The sequence below is a fragment of the Argopecten irradians genome, chromosome 1 (assembly GCF_041381155.1).
Source record: "Argopecten irradians isolate NY chromosome 1, Ai_NY, whole genome shotgun sequence".
Taxonomy (NCBI): domain Eukaryota; kingdom Metazoa; phylum Mollusca; class Bivalvia; order Pectinida; family Pectinidae; genus Argopecten; species Argopecten irradians.
The window spans coordinates 3,619,742-3,640,888 of record NC_091134.1 but is presented as its reverse complement, the minus strand read 5'-3'; the positions used below and the strand labels follow the sequence as shown (position 1 = coordinate 3,640,888).

The 21,147-nt window shown below is 36.2% G+C and overlaps 1 protein-coding gene and 1 long non-coding RNA gene across 2 annotated transcripts in view; both read left to right on the top strand.

Annotated features, from left to right (window-relative positions):
• LOC138308778 (uncharacterized) overlaps window positions 1–6,635 on the top strand; it is a 43,980-nt gene extending 37,345 nt beyond the window's left edge. The window contains exons 26-27 of the mRNA XM_069249797.1: window positions 6,316–6,375; window positions 6,615–6,635. Coding sequence (XP_069105898.1) covers window positions 6,316–6,375; window positions 6,615–6,635 — 81 coding nt within the window. The remainder of the gene's footprint in view (window positions 1–6,315; window positions 6,376–6,614) is intronic.
• A 3,331-nt stretch (window positions 6,636–9,966) lies between these two features.
• On the top strand, window positions 9,967–14,641 carry LOC138315338 (uncharacterized). Its single transcript, XR_011207485.1, has 3 exons — window positions 9,967–10,093; window positions 11,212–11,312; window positions 14,572–14,641. It is a non-coding gene; the product is annotated as an uncharacterized lncRNA (long non-coding RNA).
• The last annotated feature ends 6,506 nt before the right edge of the window (window positions 14,642–21,147 follow it).

The window sequence follows — 21,147 nt, the reverse complement described above, 5'->3', positions numbered from 1 at the left end:
TGCTATCAAACTTGAGCCTAAGTATTCAATGATACATATTCTAACAGTGGTACAGTGGTTACTTGTTATATGACATGTTTGTCTAAAGGTGCTGATTCTGTAGAGGAAGATGATGACAGTGATTTTAAGAAAAATGAAGAATCAGACGACTCCGAAGTCTTTGACACCTTGGATAAATCAATCTTGAATGTGAGTTTAGCTATATATTCTGTTTGGTTTATGGTACTTTGTGAGTTAGAGTGCAGTCCGAGGGTGCAAATCACTTCTAGGGTAACACAAACATGAAAATATGATAAAAAAAAACTTCAACTTTCAGCTCTGCACACTGTCAAATTCAGTTTCCATTGGCCATATTGGATTCATTCACAATGGATATGATACTTTTCAGTAAACTCATATTACCGAGCCATTCAAATACTCTCTTGTAATTCGAAAGAACGTAAATCTTTATCTGGCAGAAGCTCAACGATATTGTGGGCCATATTGGATTCAAGTGGTCAAGTGACTTGGAAAAATGATTGTTTTTTTCAATTTTTTCACCCGTTTGGAAAAGAAATATATTCTTGGTGGTGTTAAATAATGAACTACCAACTTACAATATTACAAGTTGTTATGGAAATAACATTTCTTTCTTCAAATGGGGGTTGGAAGATGAAAGATAGAGTACATAAATAAAAGATGATCTATTAAAAGTTTGGTTATTTCCATAAAATTTACTTTTTTAACACTGCATACCTAATGGTTACTAAAACAACTGGCTGTTCCCTTTAAGGCATTTAGTCATATTAGATATGGTGGGTCAGTCGTTAAGCAGGACCCTTCCTGACTTGTAGTAGAGTCTGATACCCTGGTGGGTCAGTCATTTAGTGGGACCCTTCCTGACTTGTGGTAGAGTCTGATATCCTTGTGGGTGAGTCATTTAGTGGGGCCCTTCCTGACTTGTGGTAGAGTCTGATACCCTGGTAGATCAGTCATTTACTGGGGCCCTTCCTGACTTGTGGTAGAGCTGATACCCTGGTATGTCAGTCATTGAGTGGGGCCCTTCCTGACTTGTGGTAGAGTCTGATACCCTGGTGGGTCAGTCATTTAGTGGGGCCCTTCCTGACTTGTGGTAGAGTCTGATACCCTGGTGGGTCAGTCATTTAGTGGGGCCCTTCCTGACTTGTGGTAGAGTCTGATACCCTGGTGTGTCAGTCATTTAGTGGGGCCCTTCCTGACGTGTGGTAGAGTCTGATACCCTGGTGGGTCAGTCATTTACTGGGGCCCTTCCTGAAGTGTGTCAGAGTCTGATGCCTTGGTGGGTCAGTTATTTAGCTGGGGCCATATCTGACTTATTCCCCCAATACACATGTATAATATTTTGTTATTTTTTTTTTTTAATAGAGAATTGTCAGACAAGGGATGGATAAAATTCAAGTGGAATCCATGAAAGACAAGAACTTAGACAAGTTAATGAAATATGTAAGTAGATAAATTTCAGCATTTCACTCAAAGCTGTTTGTTTTTTTCTTGACCTTCATTCCAAGATAACCTGCTACTTAGAATACATTGTTTGAATGCCATCTTCAGTTTGCCCTCTGAGATTTATGTCAGATTTACTAAAACTATTTCCAATTAAACTGCTCTTCATAATTTTTCAAAAGTTCCTTGATGTATTCCATATATATTTTTCAGTATATGCTCCCATGAATCAAAGTCTACTTCAAAGTTCACAGTTTTTTTTAGTTTACATTTCTGGCATGGTATAATATCGAGACCTGCAAACCTGGTGTGTATAAGAAATGTGAATTAAAACGCATTTTACTATAATTATAAGCGAATTGATTTTTAACTAACCATTTCTGGATATTGAATATTTTAAATCAATCAAACTCTCAACAGGAACAAAACTAAAATTTCTTTTTCTAGATTCAGGAAAAATGCCCAGCCACTGATTCACCTGAAATCAGAAAGGAGATCGAGAAGAAAATATCTCAGAGGTTAAGAACTCGGAGGTTTCTGCAATCTGACAAGTAATGTGAACTTTTAGTTTAGCATTTGTGTTTATTATACATATGGGGCTGCTCGCTAGTGCACCATTTCAAATCTAATGTTTGTTTTTAGTGACAAAATGTTAAAATAAAAGGATTGAATATGAAGCCAATATACGTTTAATGTTTGTTGCACACCGGTTCATGTCAAAAATATGAAAACCGATACGTGTCTCGGACAAACTTGGTTATCTTAAATCTTTATATAACATTTTAAACTCCTTCTCGAGTTTTAGATAAGGTGCTTGAAATGATTCTGACATGGTCCTGACCAAGTGTTGTTATTTTTTCGGGTTGGTCCAATGTGGGCACCCAAGTTGCCTTCATGAAAAACATATTTTAAAGTTTTCCAGCTTTGGTGCTGAAAATTTTTCTGAATGTAAGGAAGATCTGTCTAAGAGAGCAACCAACTAAATAATTTTACATAGACTACAGTGTTTAACTTTTGTTAAAGTTTTGATAATGTATTATTAAAAAACAAAGGGAATATTAGTTTGTCTATTGTCTATAATTAAAAGAACTCCACCCCGACAGATCAAAAATCATATAAAACAAAGATGGAAATTAAATGTTTACCAAAAAATCCCTTTCGTGCACATGTACTCTAATCCATATAGGATATTACCTTTTTTCGGATTCAAATGAATTAAATTAGCACTCAAACTTTAAGGCGTTTTATTGTCAGAAAAATGACTCCTGTTTTTTATAGTTAAGGACCATTGGCTCATGTGTTTTTTACACCAACCAATGGTATATTGAAATCCATATTTCTTTTGTACTACATCTCATTATCAAAATTGATTGATGAATTTCCAAATTGGATCTAGGATAATTACACTGTCAGAAAACATTTTTTCTTTTGAAATTCATAATTAGCCAGCCAATCAGCGGCCGGGTTAAAATTTCATATCTGGGGCTCAATCGTGTATACCACAGGGGCCAATTCGAAGGTCTTTTTTTTTTATTTAGTTGGTTGATACCTCTACAGAGTGTTATTATTTTTCGGCATTTAAAAACAACATTGCAATGTCTTTCAAAATCCAAGATGGATTCAAAGTTACCCACCTTGGAACTTGTTTGAATATTTTCCTGTTCAAATGCGCCATATAGTTTTTATTTGTTCAGATGACATGTTTAGGACCATTGGCCACTGTGTTTTTAACAATAATTACCTATTTCTTTTGCAAATTGATGAATATTGGAAATTAATATGTTATCCCTTTGCAAGTAACTTAATTTTCTAAGGTTTTTCAGGGGGTACCAATGAGGAAGACTAATTCTGAAAATTTGCCAAGACCCTTTGACTTTAAAGAAAACTACGTTTTTGTGCCCAAGCTGATCCCCAAAGATAAACTAAGGGCTAAGTAAGTACTACTGAAATTAATTGTCAGCTTTTTCTTTCTCATTGATAACAAGCTACTCTGAACCTTCAAACCCAGAATAATTAATTTTCTCTTTGTTAATGCTTTTCTGATTTGGTCCTATTCATTTTTTCATTCCACGATGAAAAAAAAATCTCGAGAATGGCGCGGAAATCCCGATGTTATCGTGAAGTCAACAATAGAAACATTGACGTTGCATATTGTTTTGGAAAAAATAATCCCCTGGAAAAAATAAATGGAATCGTACGTGTAAACGTATTTCATTTTATAACTAGCCTGGAAAATTAATTATAAGCATTGAAGTCACTATTTTTTAATTTCATCGGGTTATGAAATAAATTTTGTTTGCAAACTTTTTGTGAGAATCGCTACGCTGATTCACACACACTTTGCAAACAAAATTTCTTTCATACCCCGATGAAATTAAAAAATAGTGACTTCAATGCTTAAATAAAACATGTAGAAAATGAATAACAAACATTTTCAGACTAAAGTATTTAAAAGTTTACTGTCTACTTACATATATCAGAACATTCTCCTTTAATATCTTAATATTTCCATAGCAAAAATTAATTTTTGACAAAATACTCATTTGAACATGGTTTGAATTCTTAGACTAAAAGTTTCCCTCTTCAATGATGGCCAAGCTGTTGCTTTAGGTGAGATTATCCAGTATCCATTGTGGAAGTATGGTATGTAAATGTTTTTACCTTGTTACAGTTTAGGTTTGATTTCATATTTTACTTATTAAGCAAACTTGAGTTCACCTTTGACTTGATTGAATTGTTTTATTGAAAACATTAGTCATCTGCTTTATTTAATGTGTTTTCATCTGAGAAAGGACTTTGATAGGTTTTAATTGGCTCAATTTCATGAACATTCATTAAAGGATTTCTTAATGTAAAATTCTTCATTGGAAAGCATTACATATTTTAAAAAAACGTCCTTGACGTAAGATTTTTAGCTCACCTGGTTCAAAGGACAAAGGTGAGCTTATGCGATACCACTGCGACAGGCGTCTATCTGTCAACCATCAAATTCTTCTTTACAACAGCTGGTTGGAATTTAACAAAATTTGAATGATATTAGGATGCATCATTATTGGGTACTGACTGAAAATTGTACAAATTGTTGGGCTCTCCCCCCCCCCCCCCCCAGGGGCCTGAGGGGTTGGACCAAAAGTGCTCAATTTGGCTATTTCCAAATAAATGACTTCTTCTCTGAAGTTAAGCATTTGATAGCACTCATATTGCAATGGTGGCATCCTAATTGGGTGGGGATTAAAAATTGTACAATTGGTTGGACTGATGCCTAACGGGGCCCCCCCCCGAGAGGCAGGGTCAAAAGGTTCAATATGGACTATTTCTGTTAAAAATTGTCTTTTTCTTCTATAAAACTAAGATTTGGATAGCCTACTAACTATTGCATTGGGTAGAATCCTTATGGGGTGAGGATTCAATAAATTGTACAATTATTGGGGCCAAAAGGGACAATTTTGCTGTGATGAATGATATAGGCCCTCTGGGCCTCTTGTTCCTTAATTTCTGTAATGTTTTCCTATTATGAATTTTAAATTATAGTATTCCTTACACATGGAAAATGGTATTTTTTTTTCTCTGTGAAAAACGAAAGTTATTTTACACCATTACCGGCATTGAAAAGTTGACCTTCTTATTTTCCTTCAAGATAAAAATATTAAAAAGAATTAATCGCATCCCAAGAAAAGTCCATAGCACTGTGCTCTATATGGATTTAAGTACTCTTTTTGCATACATCAAAAGCAAAGCAAGTTATTTATGTCAATTTTTGTGTTAATTGGACATACATTTACAATATATGAGTAAACAGTAATTATAGTTCAAATCGTGAGTATTGTTTATGCCCTGTCAGCAGAAGAACATCATTAAAAGTGAGCCTGGATCCTGTTGTCCTTTTCCTATTATCGATGACATTAAGATAATGGAATATCTTAATATGTGCTAATGAAATACAATTAATCAAATATTTCAAATTTTTATTTAAAAAGACATTGAGGATTCTATGAGGGAAGAATTTGCACAGCTGGAAATCACAAAAACAAGAAGATCTACCAGAGTCCCAGTACTTCCATATCCTAAAGATAAAAGAAGTTGGGAAAAGATAAAGGTAATCAAACTATTAAGGACTGTAAATGTACGTATTAGAATTTTAGGGTAATTAGCTCTGTAATGTGATTATAAGCTCATTGTATTAGCACAATCTGTATTTAATAGCACATTCATCACTAGTGACTGAGGTTACTTGTTCAAAATGAACATTGTGAAAGTTTTCAATAATTCAAGGCGGTTTTATCAAATTTATTCCAGTGGCATCATTTATTTGTTACCTGTTGAATTAAAACAAAAATGACCACAGGTAGCTATTTTGTTTGATTATTTAGAAGTTTATTAATATAGTTGAACCTGTCTGCACAACCACTGAACGGGAGACAGAAAAATGGTCACTATAGACAGGTTGCCCTTGAGGCTTTCGTGCCAGGAAATATAACAGAAATATACATTTGTACAGACCTGCTATTGGATTTATTACGATGCATAAGTTAAGATTTAATTATGTGATTTGTTTTTAACCCACAATGATCAGATGGTGCGCTATTCAAATTACCTTTCGTCTGTGGTTTGTCCGTCCTTCTGTCCGTCTGCTCGGCCGGTCTTTTAGTCCATCCTTTATCCTTGAGGATATTAGATAAACACATAAACTTTACAATTTGCATGACTTCACAGACCAGACCAGTGAATGATACAGGCCCTCAGGGCCTCTTGTTGTATTATAACTCCATAACATCAAAAGTCTATTGCAATTAATCCACAAATTTATTCTGTCAAATTTCTTTACTGAACTATTTTTTCGTATTTTATTTACAGAAAGGAAATACAATAATTTGGCCAGTTAAAGATCTGCACAGCGTGGAATCTTATGAAAAGGTTTGTTTCATGTTGCTTGTCACTGGTAAATATTGCTCATTGTAATCCTGTATACCACTACAGTTTTGTAAGGGAGGTATTTACTCACTATAAACCCCTACTGATTCTGTCAGGGAGGTATTTACTCACTATAAACCCCTGCTGATTCTGTCGGGGAGGTAGTTACTCACTATAAACCCCTGCTGATACTGTCGGGGAGGTATTTACTCATTATAAACCGGGCCTGCTGATTTTTTCAGGGAGGTATTTACTCACTATAAACCTCTGCTGATTCTGTCTGGTTTTTACTATTTAATAAATACCCCGCTGATTCTGTCAGGGAGGTATTTACTCACTATAAACCCCGAGCTGATTCTGATCAGGGAGGTATTTACTCACTATATAACCCCTGCTGATTCTGTCAGGGAGGTATTTACTCACTATAAACCCCTGCTGATTCTGTCAGGGAGGTTATTTACTCACTCAGGGAGGTTTTTACTCCATCTATTAAACCCCTGCTGATTCTGTCAGGGAGGTAATTTACTCACTATAAACCCCTGCTGATTCTGTCAGGGAGGTATTTACTCATTATAAACCCCTGCTGATTCTGTCAGGGAGGTATTTACTCACTATAAACCCCTGCTGATTCTGTCAGGGAGGTATTTTACTCACTATAAACCTGCTGATTCTGTCAGGGAGGTATTTACTCACTATAACCCCTGCTGATTCTGTCAGGGAGAGATTACATCTTCTATACAACACCTGCTGATTCTGGTATTTACTCACTATAAAAACCCCTGATGATTCTGTCAGGGAGGTATTTACTCACTATAAACCCCTGCTGATTCTGTCAGGGAGGTATTTACTCACTATAAACCCCTGCTGATTCTGTCAGGGAGGTATTTACTCACTATAAACCCCTGCTGATTCTGTCAGGGAGGTATTTACTCACTATAAACCCCTGCTGATTCTGTCAGGGAGGTATTTACTCACTATAAACCCCCTGCTGATTCTGTCAGGGAGGTATTTACTCATCTATAAACCCTGCTGATTCTGTCAGGGGAGGTATTTACTCACTATTAAACCACATAAACTGCTGAATTCTGTCAGGGAGGTATTTACTCACTATAAACCCCTGCTGCATTAATTCTGTCAGGGAGGTATTTACTCACTATAAACCCTGCTGATTCTGTCAGGGAGGTATTTACTCACTATAAACCCCTGCTGATTCTGTCAGGGAGGTATTTACTCACTATAAACCCTATAAACTGCTGATTCTGTCCATGGGTAGGTATTTACTCACTATAAACCCCTGCTGATTCTGTCAGGGAGGTATTTACTCACTATAAACCCCTGCTGATTCTGTCAGGGAGGTATTTACTCACTATAAACCCCTGCTGATTCTGTCAGGGAGGTATTTACTCACTATAAACCCCTGCTGATTCTGTCAGGGAGGTATTTACTCACTTATAAACCCCTGCTGATTCTGTCAGGGAGGTATTTCACTACTCACTATAAAACCCCTGCTGATTCTGTCAGGCGAGGTATTTACTCACTATAAACCCCTGCTGATTCTGTCAGGGGAGGTATTTACCCTCCACTATAAACCCCTGCTGATTCTGTCTAAACCCCTGCTGATTCTGTCAGGGAGGTATTTACTCACTATAAACCCCTGCTGATTCTGTCAGGGAGGTATTTACTCACTATAAACCCCTGCTGATTCTGTCAGGGAGGTATTTACTCACTATAAACCCCTGCTGATTCTGTCAGGGAGGTATTTACTCACTATAAACCCCTGCTGATTCTGTCAGGGAGGTATTTACTCATTATAAACCCCTGCTGATTCTGTCAGGGAGGTATTTACTCACCTATATAAACCCCATGCTGATTCTGTCAGGGGAGGTATTTACGTCACTATAAACCCCTGGGCTGATTTACTGTCAGGGACGTATTTACTCACTATACTAACCCCTGCTGATTCTGTCAGGTGAGGTATTTATACTACTCACTATAAACCCCACCTGCTGATTCTGTCAGGGAGAGTATTTACTCACTATAAACCCCACTTGCTGATTCTGTCCAGGGAAGGTAATTTACTCACTATAAACCCCGGTATAAACCCTGCTGATTCATCTGTCAGGGAGGCTGATTCTGTATTATTTTACTCACTATAAACCACCTGCTGATATCTGTCAGGGAGGTATTTACTCACTATAAACCCCTGCTGATTCTGTCAGGGAGGTATTTACTCACTATAAACCCCTGCTGATTCTGTCAGGGAGGTATTTACTCACTATAAACGCCCCTGCTGATTCTGTCTGAGGGGAGGTATGTATTTACTCACTATATTATACCCCTGCTGATTCTCAGAGGTATTTAACTCACTATAACCACCCTGCTGATTCTGTCCAGGGAGGTATATTTACTCACTATAAACCCCTGCTGATTCTGTCAGGGAGGTATTTACTCACTATAAACCCCTGCTGATTCTGTCAGGGGAGGTATTTACTCACTATAAAACCCATGCTGATTCTGTCAGGGAGGTATTTACTCACTATAAACCCCCCTGCTGATTCTGGTCAGGGAGGTATTTACTCACTATAAACCCCTGCTGATTCTGTCAGGGAGGTATTTACTCACTATAAAACCCCTGCTGATTCTGTCAGGGAGGTATTTACTCACTATAAACCCCTGCTGATTTCAGGTCTGGGGAGGTATTTACTCACTATAAACCCCTGCTGATTCTGGTCTTTCCAGGGAGTATTTACTCACTATAAAACCCCTGCTGATTCCAGTTGGGGAGATATTTACTTCACCTCATGCTGATTCTGTCAGGGAGGTATTTACTCACTATAAACCCCCTGCTGAATCTGTCAGGGAGGTATTTACTCATTATAAACCCCTGCTGATTCTGTCAGGGAGGTATTTACTACAATATAACCCCTGCTGAATCTGTCAGGGAGGTATTTAACTCACTATAAAACCAAAATCTGCTGATTCTGTCAGGGAGGTTAAATTTACTCACTATAAACCCTGCTGATTCTGTCAGGGAGGTATTAACTCACTATAAACCCCTGCTGATTCTGGTCTGTCCATTTCTTAATTACCACATCCTCTGACTCTATTGCCACATAATTTAAAGTTTCTTGCAAAGTTATCAAATAAATACTGCTTTTCAGGGCCGTCATTTACTATCAATAGATTATTGCCTACCTGATTAAAACATCTAACCATAGATTGATTACCTGTACGATCTGCAGCGAGGTCACTTAAAGTCTTCTGACATAAATATTTTCTATAGAACTCTCTTTGTTTTGTGTAGAATGTTTAATGAAGCTGAGAATCTGGCCAAAAAGCTACAGAGAATTATAGGTATATTGCTGTATCATTATTCAGAAGAATAGAAGTTCTTATATGACGTATTATCATAGTTTTGTATTTTGCTGGAATTGTAAAGGAAAGAAACAAAAATAGGTCTTAAAAAACATTTTCAATTTTAAAAAAAATATTTTCGTAAGACAGTTATTAAATGATAAACGAGTTAGGAAAAAATCCTTGTTTGGAAACATTGTGATTGCCATGACTTTTTTCTAGATAATTGTTTGAATTTCCAGACATTCAGACATCTTGACTAAAGCTAAGCTTACTGCTGACTCTTTTACGAGCCAAGGGGAAGATAGCTGTGGGAACACTACAATGGAAGATTCCAATAGAGTGGAGAATGATGAAGGAGATCATGGTAAGGGGAGATAATCATGATGAGGGACATCATGGTAAGGGGAGATAATCATGATGAGGTGACATCATGGTAAGGGGACATAATCTTGAGATGAGTGACATCAATGGTAAGGGGAGATGATCATGATTGAGTCACATCATGGTAAGGGGAGATAATTATGTATATAGAGGGACAACATGAAAAGAGAAATAATCATAATGAACGACATCATGGTAAGGGGAGATAATTATGTATATAAGGGACAACATGAAAAGAGAATTATCACAATGAATGACATCATGGTAAGGGGAGATAATCATGATGAGTGACATTTTAGTAAGGGGTGATAATCATGATGAGTGACATCCTATGTAAGGGGAGATAATCTGATGAGTGACATCATGGCAAGGGGAGATAATTAAGTATATGGAGGGACATCACAAAGAGAAATACACGTTATCATAATGAGTGACATCATGGTAAGGGGAGATAATCACGATGAATGACATCATGAAAAGGAGAAATAATCATAATGAGTGACATCATGGTAAGGGGAGATAATCTTGTTTGGGGACAACATGGTAAGGGGAAGTAATCCTGATGAATGTCATCATGGACTTGTAACATTTTAGGATGAAGGGCTTCTAAACTTGTTCAAATTTATTACCTTGACCTTCATTCAAGGTCACAAGGGTCATTATTTCAAAATCTTGTCAATATCTAAGAGTACTAGAAACCTGATGATAACCTCGTTAGATGCTTCAATGAAGTGAAACCAATTTCTACATTTTGATTAATAATGGGTGAACCAGCTTGTCCAACTCTGTATGACATCATTTAATGGGTCAAGCATAGAAAAATCTTTATAGTATGCATTATGATAGCCAGATAGCAGGTGAATGGTTTAGGCCAATTGGACCCTTGTATAACAATATGATGGTATGTTAAAATACAGTCATTTTTGATGAAGGAAAGGTGATATGAATATATAATTTAGATGTGTTTATTGAATAACTTGAGGGGCAAGTTATTGTTTACTATCACACTTGACCCTAAGTATTCAGTGATACATATTCTATCAATGGTACAGTGTTGATATATATTCCTTGTTACTTGTTATATGACATGTTTGTCTAAAGGTGCTGATTCTGTAGAGGAAGATGATGACAGTGATTATAAGGAAGATGAAGAATCAGACGACTCTGAAGTCTTTGACACCTTGGATAATTCGATCTTGAATGTGAGTTTAGCTATATATTCTGTTTGGTTACTGCTTATCTTCCACTTTGTGAGTTAATAAGGGTACAATCTGAAGGGCATGAAGTACAAAGCACTTATAAGTTAACACAAATGTGAAAATATTAAAAAGAGCCCCATCTTCAATTTTTAGCCCACCATCATCAGATGGTGGGCTATTCAAATCGCCTTTTGTCCGTGGTCCGTCGTCCGTCCTTCCGTCCTTCCGTCCTTACCGTCCGTCCGTCCGTCCCGTCCGTTCCGTCCGTCCGTCCGTCCGTCGCCGTCCGTCCGTCCGTCCGTCCGTCTGTCCGATCCGTTAACAATTCTTGTTACCGCTATTCCTCAGAAAGTGCTGAAAGGATCTTTCTCAAATTTCAATATGTTAGGTTCCCCTAGGACCCTAGTTGTGCATATTGCATTTTGGGACCGATCGGTCAACAAAGATGGCCGACAGTCGGCCATCTTGGATTTTGATAGTTGAAGTTTGTTACCGCTATTTCTCAAAAAGTGCAGAAGGGATTTTTCTCAAATTCCATATACAGGTTCCCCTAGGACCCTAGTTGTGCATATTGCATTTTGGGACCAATCGGTGAACAAGATGGTTGACAGGCGGGCCATCTTGGATTTTGATAGTTAAAGTTTGTTACCCGCTATTTCTCAAAATGTGTGTACAAGGGATCTTTCTCAAATTTCATATATAGGTTCCCCCATTCAGGGTCCCTTGTTTTGCATATTGCATTTTGGGACCGATCGGTGAACAAGATGGCCGACAGGCGGCCATCTTGGATTTTGATAGTTGAAGTTTGTTACCCCGCTATTTCTCAAAAAGTTGCAGAAGGATGGATTTTCTCTCAATTTCCATATACAGGTTCCCCTAGGACCCTTTGTTGTGCATATTGCATTTTGGGACCGATTGGTGAACAAGATGGCCGACAGGCGGCCATCTTGGATTTTGATAGTTGAAGTTTGTTACCACTATTTTCTCAATCAAAGTTGCTGAAGGGATCTTTCTCAAATTTCATATACAGGTTTCCCCTAGGACCCCTTGTTGTGCATATTGCATTTTGGGACCAATCGCGTCAACAAGATGGCCGACAGGCGGCCATCTTGGATTTTGATAGTTGAAGTTTGTTACCGCTATTTCTCAAAAAAGTACTGAAGGGATCTTTCTCAAATTTCATATACAGGTACCCCCTTGGACCCTTGTTGTGCATATTGCATTTTGGGACCGATCGGTGAACAAAGATGGCCGACAGGTGGCCATCTTGGATTTTAGATACTTAAAGTTTGTTATCGTTATTTTCCAGTTAGAAAGTACTATAGCGATCTGTCTCAAATTTTATATATAGTGTGTTTTGAAAAAGTTTGAAAAGCAGGGAAAAGATCCCTCTTTCCATTGTCAGACCCAGATCATTCTTTGGTGGGCGCCAAGATCCCTCTGGGATCTCTTGTCAGGTCTGCACACTGATAAGTTTTCGGAGGCCATATTGGATTCATTCACCAATTCACAAGGGATGCTTTTCAATAAACTCAATATTACATTTCAAACATTCTTGTGATTCAGAAGAACATAAATCTTTATCTGGCAGAAGATCTCCAGCCACTATTATAGGCACACTTCCATTTCTAAGCGTTTCAGGTGACTAGGCGAAGTAGACATATTTATTTGATTTCTTTTACTTGACTGATTTATTTATTACATACAATGATTGTTGCCATCGGTTGCTGGTTATTTTTAATCCATTCTAAGCATCAGCAATTTTTTGGGGGGCAATTTTTTCAACCATTCGGAAAGCTTCCAGTGTCATCAGCTGACCAAATACAGAATAACTTTTACGGAAATACCATTTCTTTCTTCTCAAATGGGAGTTTGGGGATGAAAGATAGAGTGTATGCAGTTTGTGAATACAAAAACAATAAAAAATGGCTCCTTTATTTCCATAATTTTTTTTTTTTATTGCATACTTTAAAGGAACAGTCAGTCTAAGAGTACATTAAAATTTGCTTATACGGTATATCGGAAACAAACCAGTTCTAATGGAAATTAGATTAGTTGGTTTTACTGTGATATCCAGAAAAGCCCACTGTCGTGAATTAATGTATGTGAAATGTCCAAACTCGCCTGCTGTCCACCATTGCACATTGTGGTCGGACATCAAAATATGATCTTACCAACTCCTCAGTGGCTATGTATTGCATTTGATTAACGTACATGACTTTAGCTTGGATAGGGTACAACATACATGTTATATGTGTCTGTCAATAGAAACATGTGTCAATAAAATCAATACAACTTAATTGTATTGATCAACGATTTGGAATTCCAATGGTATCAATCAGAATACTTAAAAATGTCGTGGAATTTGTCAATATTTCTAGTTATATGATCCATAAAGATTATAGAACAATACAAATATGTCATATTTTGTTTCGTGGTTATGTAACAGAATAGCCTCACTGAATTGTCCCTTTAATGGTTACTAAAACATCAGACTGTGCCCATTAAAGCCTTGCCTTCATTCAGTCATATTAACTGTATATATTAGTTCAGCACCATCTAGATCAGGGGGGGCCTTATAGTAACAATTATTTCTGTGTTCGTCTGGCTGTCCATTTTTAGCTCACCTGTTGCACATTCAGTGATCCAGGTGACTAATTGTCTATATCTATTAAATTCAGTGGTCCAGGTGTCTGATCGTCTATGTCTCTTACATTCAGTGATCCAGGTGACTGATCGTCTATGTCTCTTACATTCAGTGATCCAGGTGACTGATCGTCTATGTCTCTTACATTCAGTGATCCAGGTGACTGATCGTCTATGTCTCTTACATTCAGTGATCCAGGTGACTGATCGTCTATGTCTCTTACATTCAGTGATCGCAGGTGACTGATCGTCTATATCTATTACATTCAACTGAACCAGGTGACTGATCGTCTATGTCTCTTACATTCAGTGATCCAGGACTGACTGATCGTCTATATCTATCTATTAAATATCACATTCAATGACGCCAGTATAGAACCAGGTGTCTGATCGTCTATGTCTCTTACATTCAGTGATCCAGATGACTGATCGTCTATGTCTCTTACATTCAGTGATCCGGGTGTCTGATCGTCTATGTCTCTTACATTCAGTGATCGAGGTGACTGATTGTCTAAGTCTCTTAAATTCAGTGATCCAGGTGACTGATCGGCTATGCTTCTTAGTGAATATTGCCCCAATGTGATATCCTGTTCATTATTTTATTGTCTTTTTATAGAGAATTATCAGACAAGGGATGGATAAAATTTGTGTGGAATCCATGAAAGACAAGAACTTGGACAAGTTAAATATGAAATATGTAAGTAGACAAAGGAGGAGGTAACGTTAAGACTCGAATATGGCCTCAAAATTAATTCTCCAGTAAAGAACAACATATTTTGCCATATAACAGCTGAATACATTTGCTAACACATTACATCTCGAAATGTCCCGCATGTGCAATTATGTTCACTATGACGTATCATCAACATGCAGTTTCCCGCCATTTTTCACAAAAATCCTTGAAAAATCATACTTTTTGAGTGGTTTTCTCTAAAAATGAATGTGGCCCCGCCTTCGTGGAGCAGAAAGAGATTTTCACACGTTGTGTATTGTGTATTTACGCATATCCATGCAAAATGTAAAGTTGCTCCAAGGTGGCGTGGCCAAATCCATTTCAAGCCCTTTTCTAACCTAAAGATGATGAATTTCTAGCAAAATTTGGCGAGAAGAGGAAAATCATCAATTTGATGACGTCATAGGTGGGACACATCGTGTACATGGTTATAAAAATTATGTTTTGATGAATAGCAAGTATGAGAGTATTTATTGATAATGAAATTGATGGGGATCAAAGTTCATTTTTTTCGGCCTGAAAACATTAAGGCCAAATACTGGTCCTGTCATATATCTACTCCTTTCAGCATTCCACTCAAAGCTTTCATTTCTTTCTTCTTTTTAGGTCACCTGAAAACGAAGTATCAAGTGACCTATTCTAATCGCCTTTTGTCCTGAAGCAATTTCAATGAAATTTTGCACAAACCTTCTAAGGCATAAGGCCAATCAAAATTGTGAATATATATGGTCCCCACCCCACAGGGCTATGGGAGGGGGCCAAAAGGGGTAAAATTGAGTAAAATTTCAATAATCTTCTTCTCTACACACAGATGTGGTAGAATCAAATACTTTTCATAGATAGAAAGGTCTTAAGGTCCTTTACATAAATTGTGAATTATATGACCCTGGGGTCTCAAGTTTCCCCTTGGGGAGGGAGTCAAGTTTACTATAGTTTATATAGGGAAAACACACTTTTTGCTCAATTTTCATTGACAACGAGTTTGGTTAGAATTATTAGCCTGATCGAGATAGCATTTTAACATCATATCCATATTGGTCCTGGCCGACCCCCTGGGGGCAGAGGGGCGGGGCCAAAAAAAGTCAAATATGCTAAAACTTCAAAAATCTGCTTCTAAAATTCTGGAAATGGTAGAATCAAATACACTTTATAGATGAAAAGGTCATAAGGTGTTTTATGAAAATTGTGAATTATATGACCCTGGGGTCTCACGTTTCCCCTTGGGGAGGGGGTCAAGTTTACTATAGTTTATATAGGAAAACACATTTATGACCATTTTTTACTAAATTTTCATAGGAAATGAGTCAAACTTGGTAAGAATTATTAGCCTGAGATATAGCATTTTAATATCAATATCATATCCATGTGTGTCCTGGCTGACCCCCTTGGGGCAGAGGGGCGGGGCTAAAAAGGGTCAAATTGGCTAAAACTTCAAAATTCTTCTAAAATTCTTGAAATGTTAGAATCAAATAATTATTGATGGAAAGGTGTTAAAGGTGTTTTATAAAAATTGTGAATCATATGACCCTGGGTTTCTCACATTACCCCCTGGGAGGGGGTCAAGTTTACTATAGTTTATATAGGAAAAACATATTTATGAACATAATTTGCTCAATTTTTCATAGGAAATGATTCAAACTTGATTAGAATTATTAGCCTGAGATATAGCATTTTACATCCATATCGGTTCTCGATGACCCCCTGAGGGACCAGAGAGGTGGGACCAAACAGGGTCAAATTGACCAAAATATTTCAAAAAATTCTTCCTCTAAGTCACAGGTTTGATGGAAGCAAATACTCTTCATAGACTAAAAAGTCAAATTTATAAATCACTGACCAACTTCAAGGCCCAGCATATAGTGTTTATATTCAAACTCAGGTGACCGTTAAGGCCCATGGGCCTCTTGTTGAATACTTAGATAATCTGCTACCTTGAACACATCATTTGAATGCTATCTTTGGTTTACCCATTGGAATTCGGCTCAGGGAACAAAACTAAAATTTCTTTTTCCAGATTCAGGAAAAATGCCCAGCCATTGATTCACCTGAAACCAGAAAAGAGATCGGGAAGAAAATATCTCAGAGGTTAAGAACTCGGAGGTTTCTGCAATCTGACAAGTAATGTGAACTTTTGGTTTTGCATTTGTGTTTATACATATGGGGCTGCTCGCTAGCCCACCATTTCAAATCCAATGTTTGTTTTTATTGGCAAAATGTTAAGTTAAAAGGATTGAATAACATATAAATTCAATATACGTTCAATATTTGTTGCACACCTGTTCATGTCAAAAATATGATAACTGATACATGTCTCTGACAAACTTGGTTATCTTAAATCTTTATATAATTCAAACTGAAATGCAAATACTATCATCAAGTCATCTGACACGAAGGCTGCCATGCACTATCCATCTTAAGTTTTTCACATTTTCAACTTCTTCTCAAGTTCTGGTTCGAATTAGCAGAAACTTGTATGAAATAGTAGTGACAAAGTGTTGTTATTTTTCGGGTTGATTCCAAATCCAAGGTGGCCACCTGAGCCGCCATCTTGAAAACACATTTTGAACTGATGGTCCTGATCACCAAGTGTTGTTATTTTTTCAGGTTGAATTAATGTGTCCCCAGCTGCCTTCATGAAACACATATTTTTAAGTTTTTCAGCTGTGATGCTGAAAATTTTTCTGAATGCATGGGAGGGCTGTCTAAGAAGTGTTATTATTTTCGGCATATAAATCCAAGATGGATGTCAAAGTCACCATCTTGGAACATGTTTAAATATTTTCCTATTCAGATGGCGCCAATTTAAGGTTTTATTGTCAGATGACCGTTAAGGACCATTGGCCATGTGTTTTTAACAATAATACCATTTCTTTTGCAAATTGATGAATATTGGAAATTATATGTTTTCCCTTTGCAAGTAGTTAATTTTCTAAGGTTTTTCAGGGGGTACAATGAGAAGACAAAATCTGAAAATATGCCAGACCCTTTGACTTTAAAGAAACTACGTTTTGTGCCCAAGCCAATCCCCAAAGATAAACTAACGGCTAAGTAAGTACTACTTTAATTAATTATCAGCTTTTTCTTTCTTATTGATAACAAGCTCTCTGAACCATCAAACCAGAATAAAATGTGGAAAAAAAGATAACACACATTTTCAGACTAAAGTATTTAAAAGTTTACTGTCTATGTACATGCATTAGAACATCTTAGTTTAATATCTTCATATTTCTCTAGTAAAGTAATTTTTTTAATGGTATTCTGTTGATTTGAATTCTCAGACTGAAAGTTTCCCTCTTCCATGAAGGCCACGCTGTTGCTACAGGCAAGATTCTCCAATATCCATTGCATACTTTTGGTAGGTAAAAGTTTTACCTTATTTTAAATCTGGCTATATACTGCATAAGTGTCACAACTTCAATCAGCTTTTCATGTATTTAATAAAGTGAACTCTTACATATTTAAACTGAATTATTATCATTTATATATGGTACAATCTAACTATTATGTACCTTCAGTAAGCTCATGTTCTCATTTTTTGTTATCTTTTTGAAAATCAATTCTCTAATGAATCAAAAAAAAAAAAAAAAAAAAATCAACATACCCATTGCACTGTTTTAAGGATAAAAATTCAGATATCTGTTTTCCACACCTATTGTACAACAATAGCCTGACTTTTTTTCTTTTTTTTTTGGTTTTACCAATTTTTTTTCAGACAAAAAAAACCCCAACACAACTGATACATTTAATCTAGATAGTAATTTTTTGTACTATCTATGAGAATTACAGTTACAGAAAACTGATTCCACTGACTGGGTATTGAATTAATTCCTCTCAGTTTAATTTTTTTTTTGTTAGTTTCAGATTTCTTTATTACGCTCTGACACACTTAGTTGTGAAACAAGAGGTATCAGAGCACTCTTAGTTCCTTTTTAATACTTTACACATAAAAGTAAATTGTAATCAAATAAGTCAATAACAACAGTTATTAGAAAAAACTCTGAAATGAAATACCATGAAACATTATGTATAAGTAAAAAATACCTGATGTATTAATTAAATGAATGAAATATTTCAAATTTTTATTTAGACATCGAGGACTCTGTGAGGGAAGAATTTATACAGCTTGAAATCACAAAAACCAGAAGATATTCCAAAGTACCAGTACTTCCATATCCCAAAGATAAAAGAAGTTGGGCAAACATGAAGGTAATTCTGTAACTACCATACCTGTCAACTTTCAGCAATTGCAATGCGGGAGAAAATTGCGTGAGCGAAATTTTCAACAGTACAACTGATGCGCTACGCGTCGCTTATCATTATTACTTGTGATGTTTTAGCATAAACCCTGTTTATCTTTGGAAAATAACATAGATGGAAACAATATTTAATGAATTTATTTCCTATAGGTTAAAAAGTTATATCTTAAACATCAAAGGTTTTTAACATGAAAAAAAACATCATTTGTGTTGTTTATCAAGAGTAGAAAGAGAAGGAAAAAAGGTTCTGAAAATAAATTCATGTTGAGACTGCAAAATATTGAAACAATCGGATCTATGTGTTGAAGTAACTTCATCAGAAAATATGTTTCGTTTGTACCGATACTTTTCTACTTTCACTTTCAATCTCCTTCTGAATCATTGTATCGCCGTTAGATTGTACCTGCGTTAACCAAACCAAGTACATAACTCTACTGAAATATTTCAGTCTGTAAATATTTAGATTAACTACAATCCGCCGATGTGCCGAGGAACTCTACCTGCAATCGACAGCACTATTAGATGGCATGATCAGTAAAAATAAGCCATTTTGTAGCGAAGCAGACTGCTTCATCACCTGATAGTCACATGACTGCGCCATGCACAGTCAGCATTAAGTTTCGTATTTTCAACGACAACAACACCGCTAAGATTGTATTTCACTAGGTGTTGAAAAACATTTGTAAATTTAGATAATACAGTATGTATAGAGTCTTTTCTAAAATATGTGTTTATCAGATATCACGTAGACAAATTTCAACTCTGTATTCATGGACCATTTCCGGTAACGTCAGTCACATTCGTATGTATAAAACTTTTTTTAATATTAAATTGTCAAACATTGTCCACTTGGCTCGGAAGAAATTTCAGTTAATGCTAAATAATGTCTCTTAAATAAATTTTGTCAAGTATATGTTAAACAAAAATCTATTTAAGAAAAACCACACAATTTTCACGCTAAAAACAGCACCAGGGCATGGTACAGGACTTTTTTTGGCTGAATGTGAAATTGTAGTTTGTTAGAAGAGCCGTATGATAGACAAAATTCTGTAAAATAATATATCAGACAATGTTTACCCTAGCTGTTTCCAATGTGGGAAATGACTGAATTTATAGTACCGAGCGTTTTATTTTGGTGTACACAATCATTGATTTTGTGGGAGATTTTCACTGCTCAATTCATCAAAACTGATGGGTTTTAATAGATTACCAAAAATAAAGTAACTGGTCAATTGGTTTGCCTGGTTCGGGACACTTAAACCTTAAACACAAGGAAGAAGAAAACAAACAGAATTATATCATATTTTCTTTACAGCCAAGAAATACTATAATTACAGCCAAGAAATACTATAATTTGGCCAGTGAAGGACATCAGCCATCTGGACTCGTTTCTAAAGGTTGGTTCTATGTTGGTATTTTGTATGTATTTCTGTGTTTTATGAACCCTGACTATTGTTGGAAATGTCATAAGTCTAGTGAATATAAAGAACCATTTTTATCTAAAATGTCTGAGCTTTCAAAGAATTTTAAGGGCCCAGTTTCATAAACATTTGAATAATTTAAGGAATCCATTATATTAAAATTCTCCATGCATTAAGCATTACAGATTTGAAGGAAGACTCCTTAAGATTTTTTCCCTAACTTTTGTAATGCTTTTCTATGGCAAAATTTAAGTTAAGGAATTCCTTAAAAATTAAGAAATGTTCATTAAACTGGGATCTGATTCTATTTAGCTGTGCCTTTATTATAAAACTGTATGATTGTCGCGAGACAACAGAATCTCAACGCGAGTCAGGTAGAATAATGAAATTGTCAAACATGAGGCTTTCTGACTGTTTCGCAACAGATTTTTGCACAGGCATTGAGATCTTGTCTGATCATCTTGTCTTTGTATAACTGACACAACACATTTTCATGTGTCAGTAAATACAAATTGTATTAATCATATTGATTTTACTATTATAGAAAATTATCGCTATTTCTGGAGAAATGGAGTTGCAACAAGTAACTATAAGGGTTCTCAGTTAATTCTAAAAATGATATTGAAATTCAGAGACCACTTTAGATCAACGCCATTGATATAGTGATGGATATATACATAAACCTTTTATCTCTTTGTTTTCTAGAATATTGAAGCTGAGAAACTGACCAAAAAGTTTGAGCGACAAGGGTAAGTTACTGACATACTTTGGTGTCCAATTAC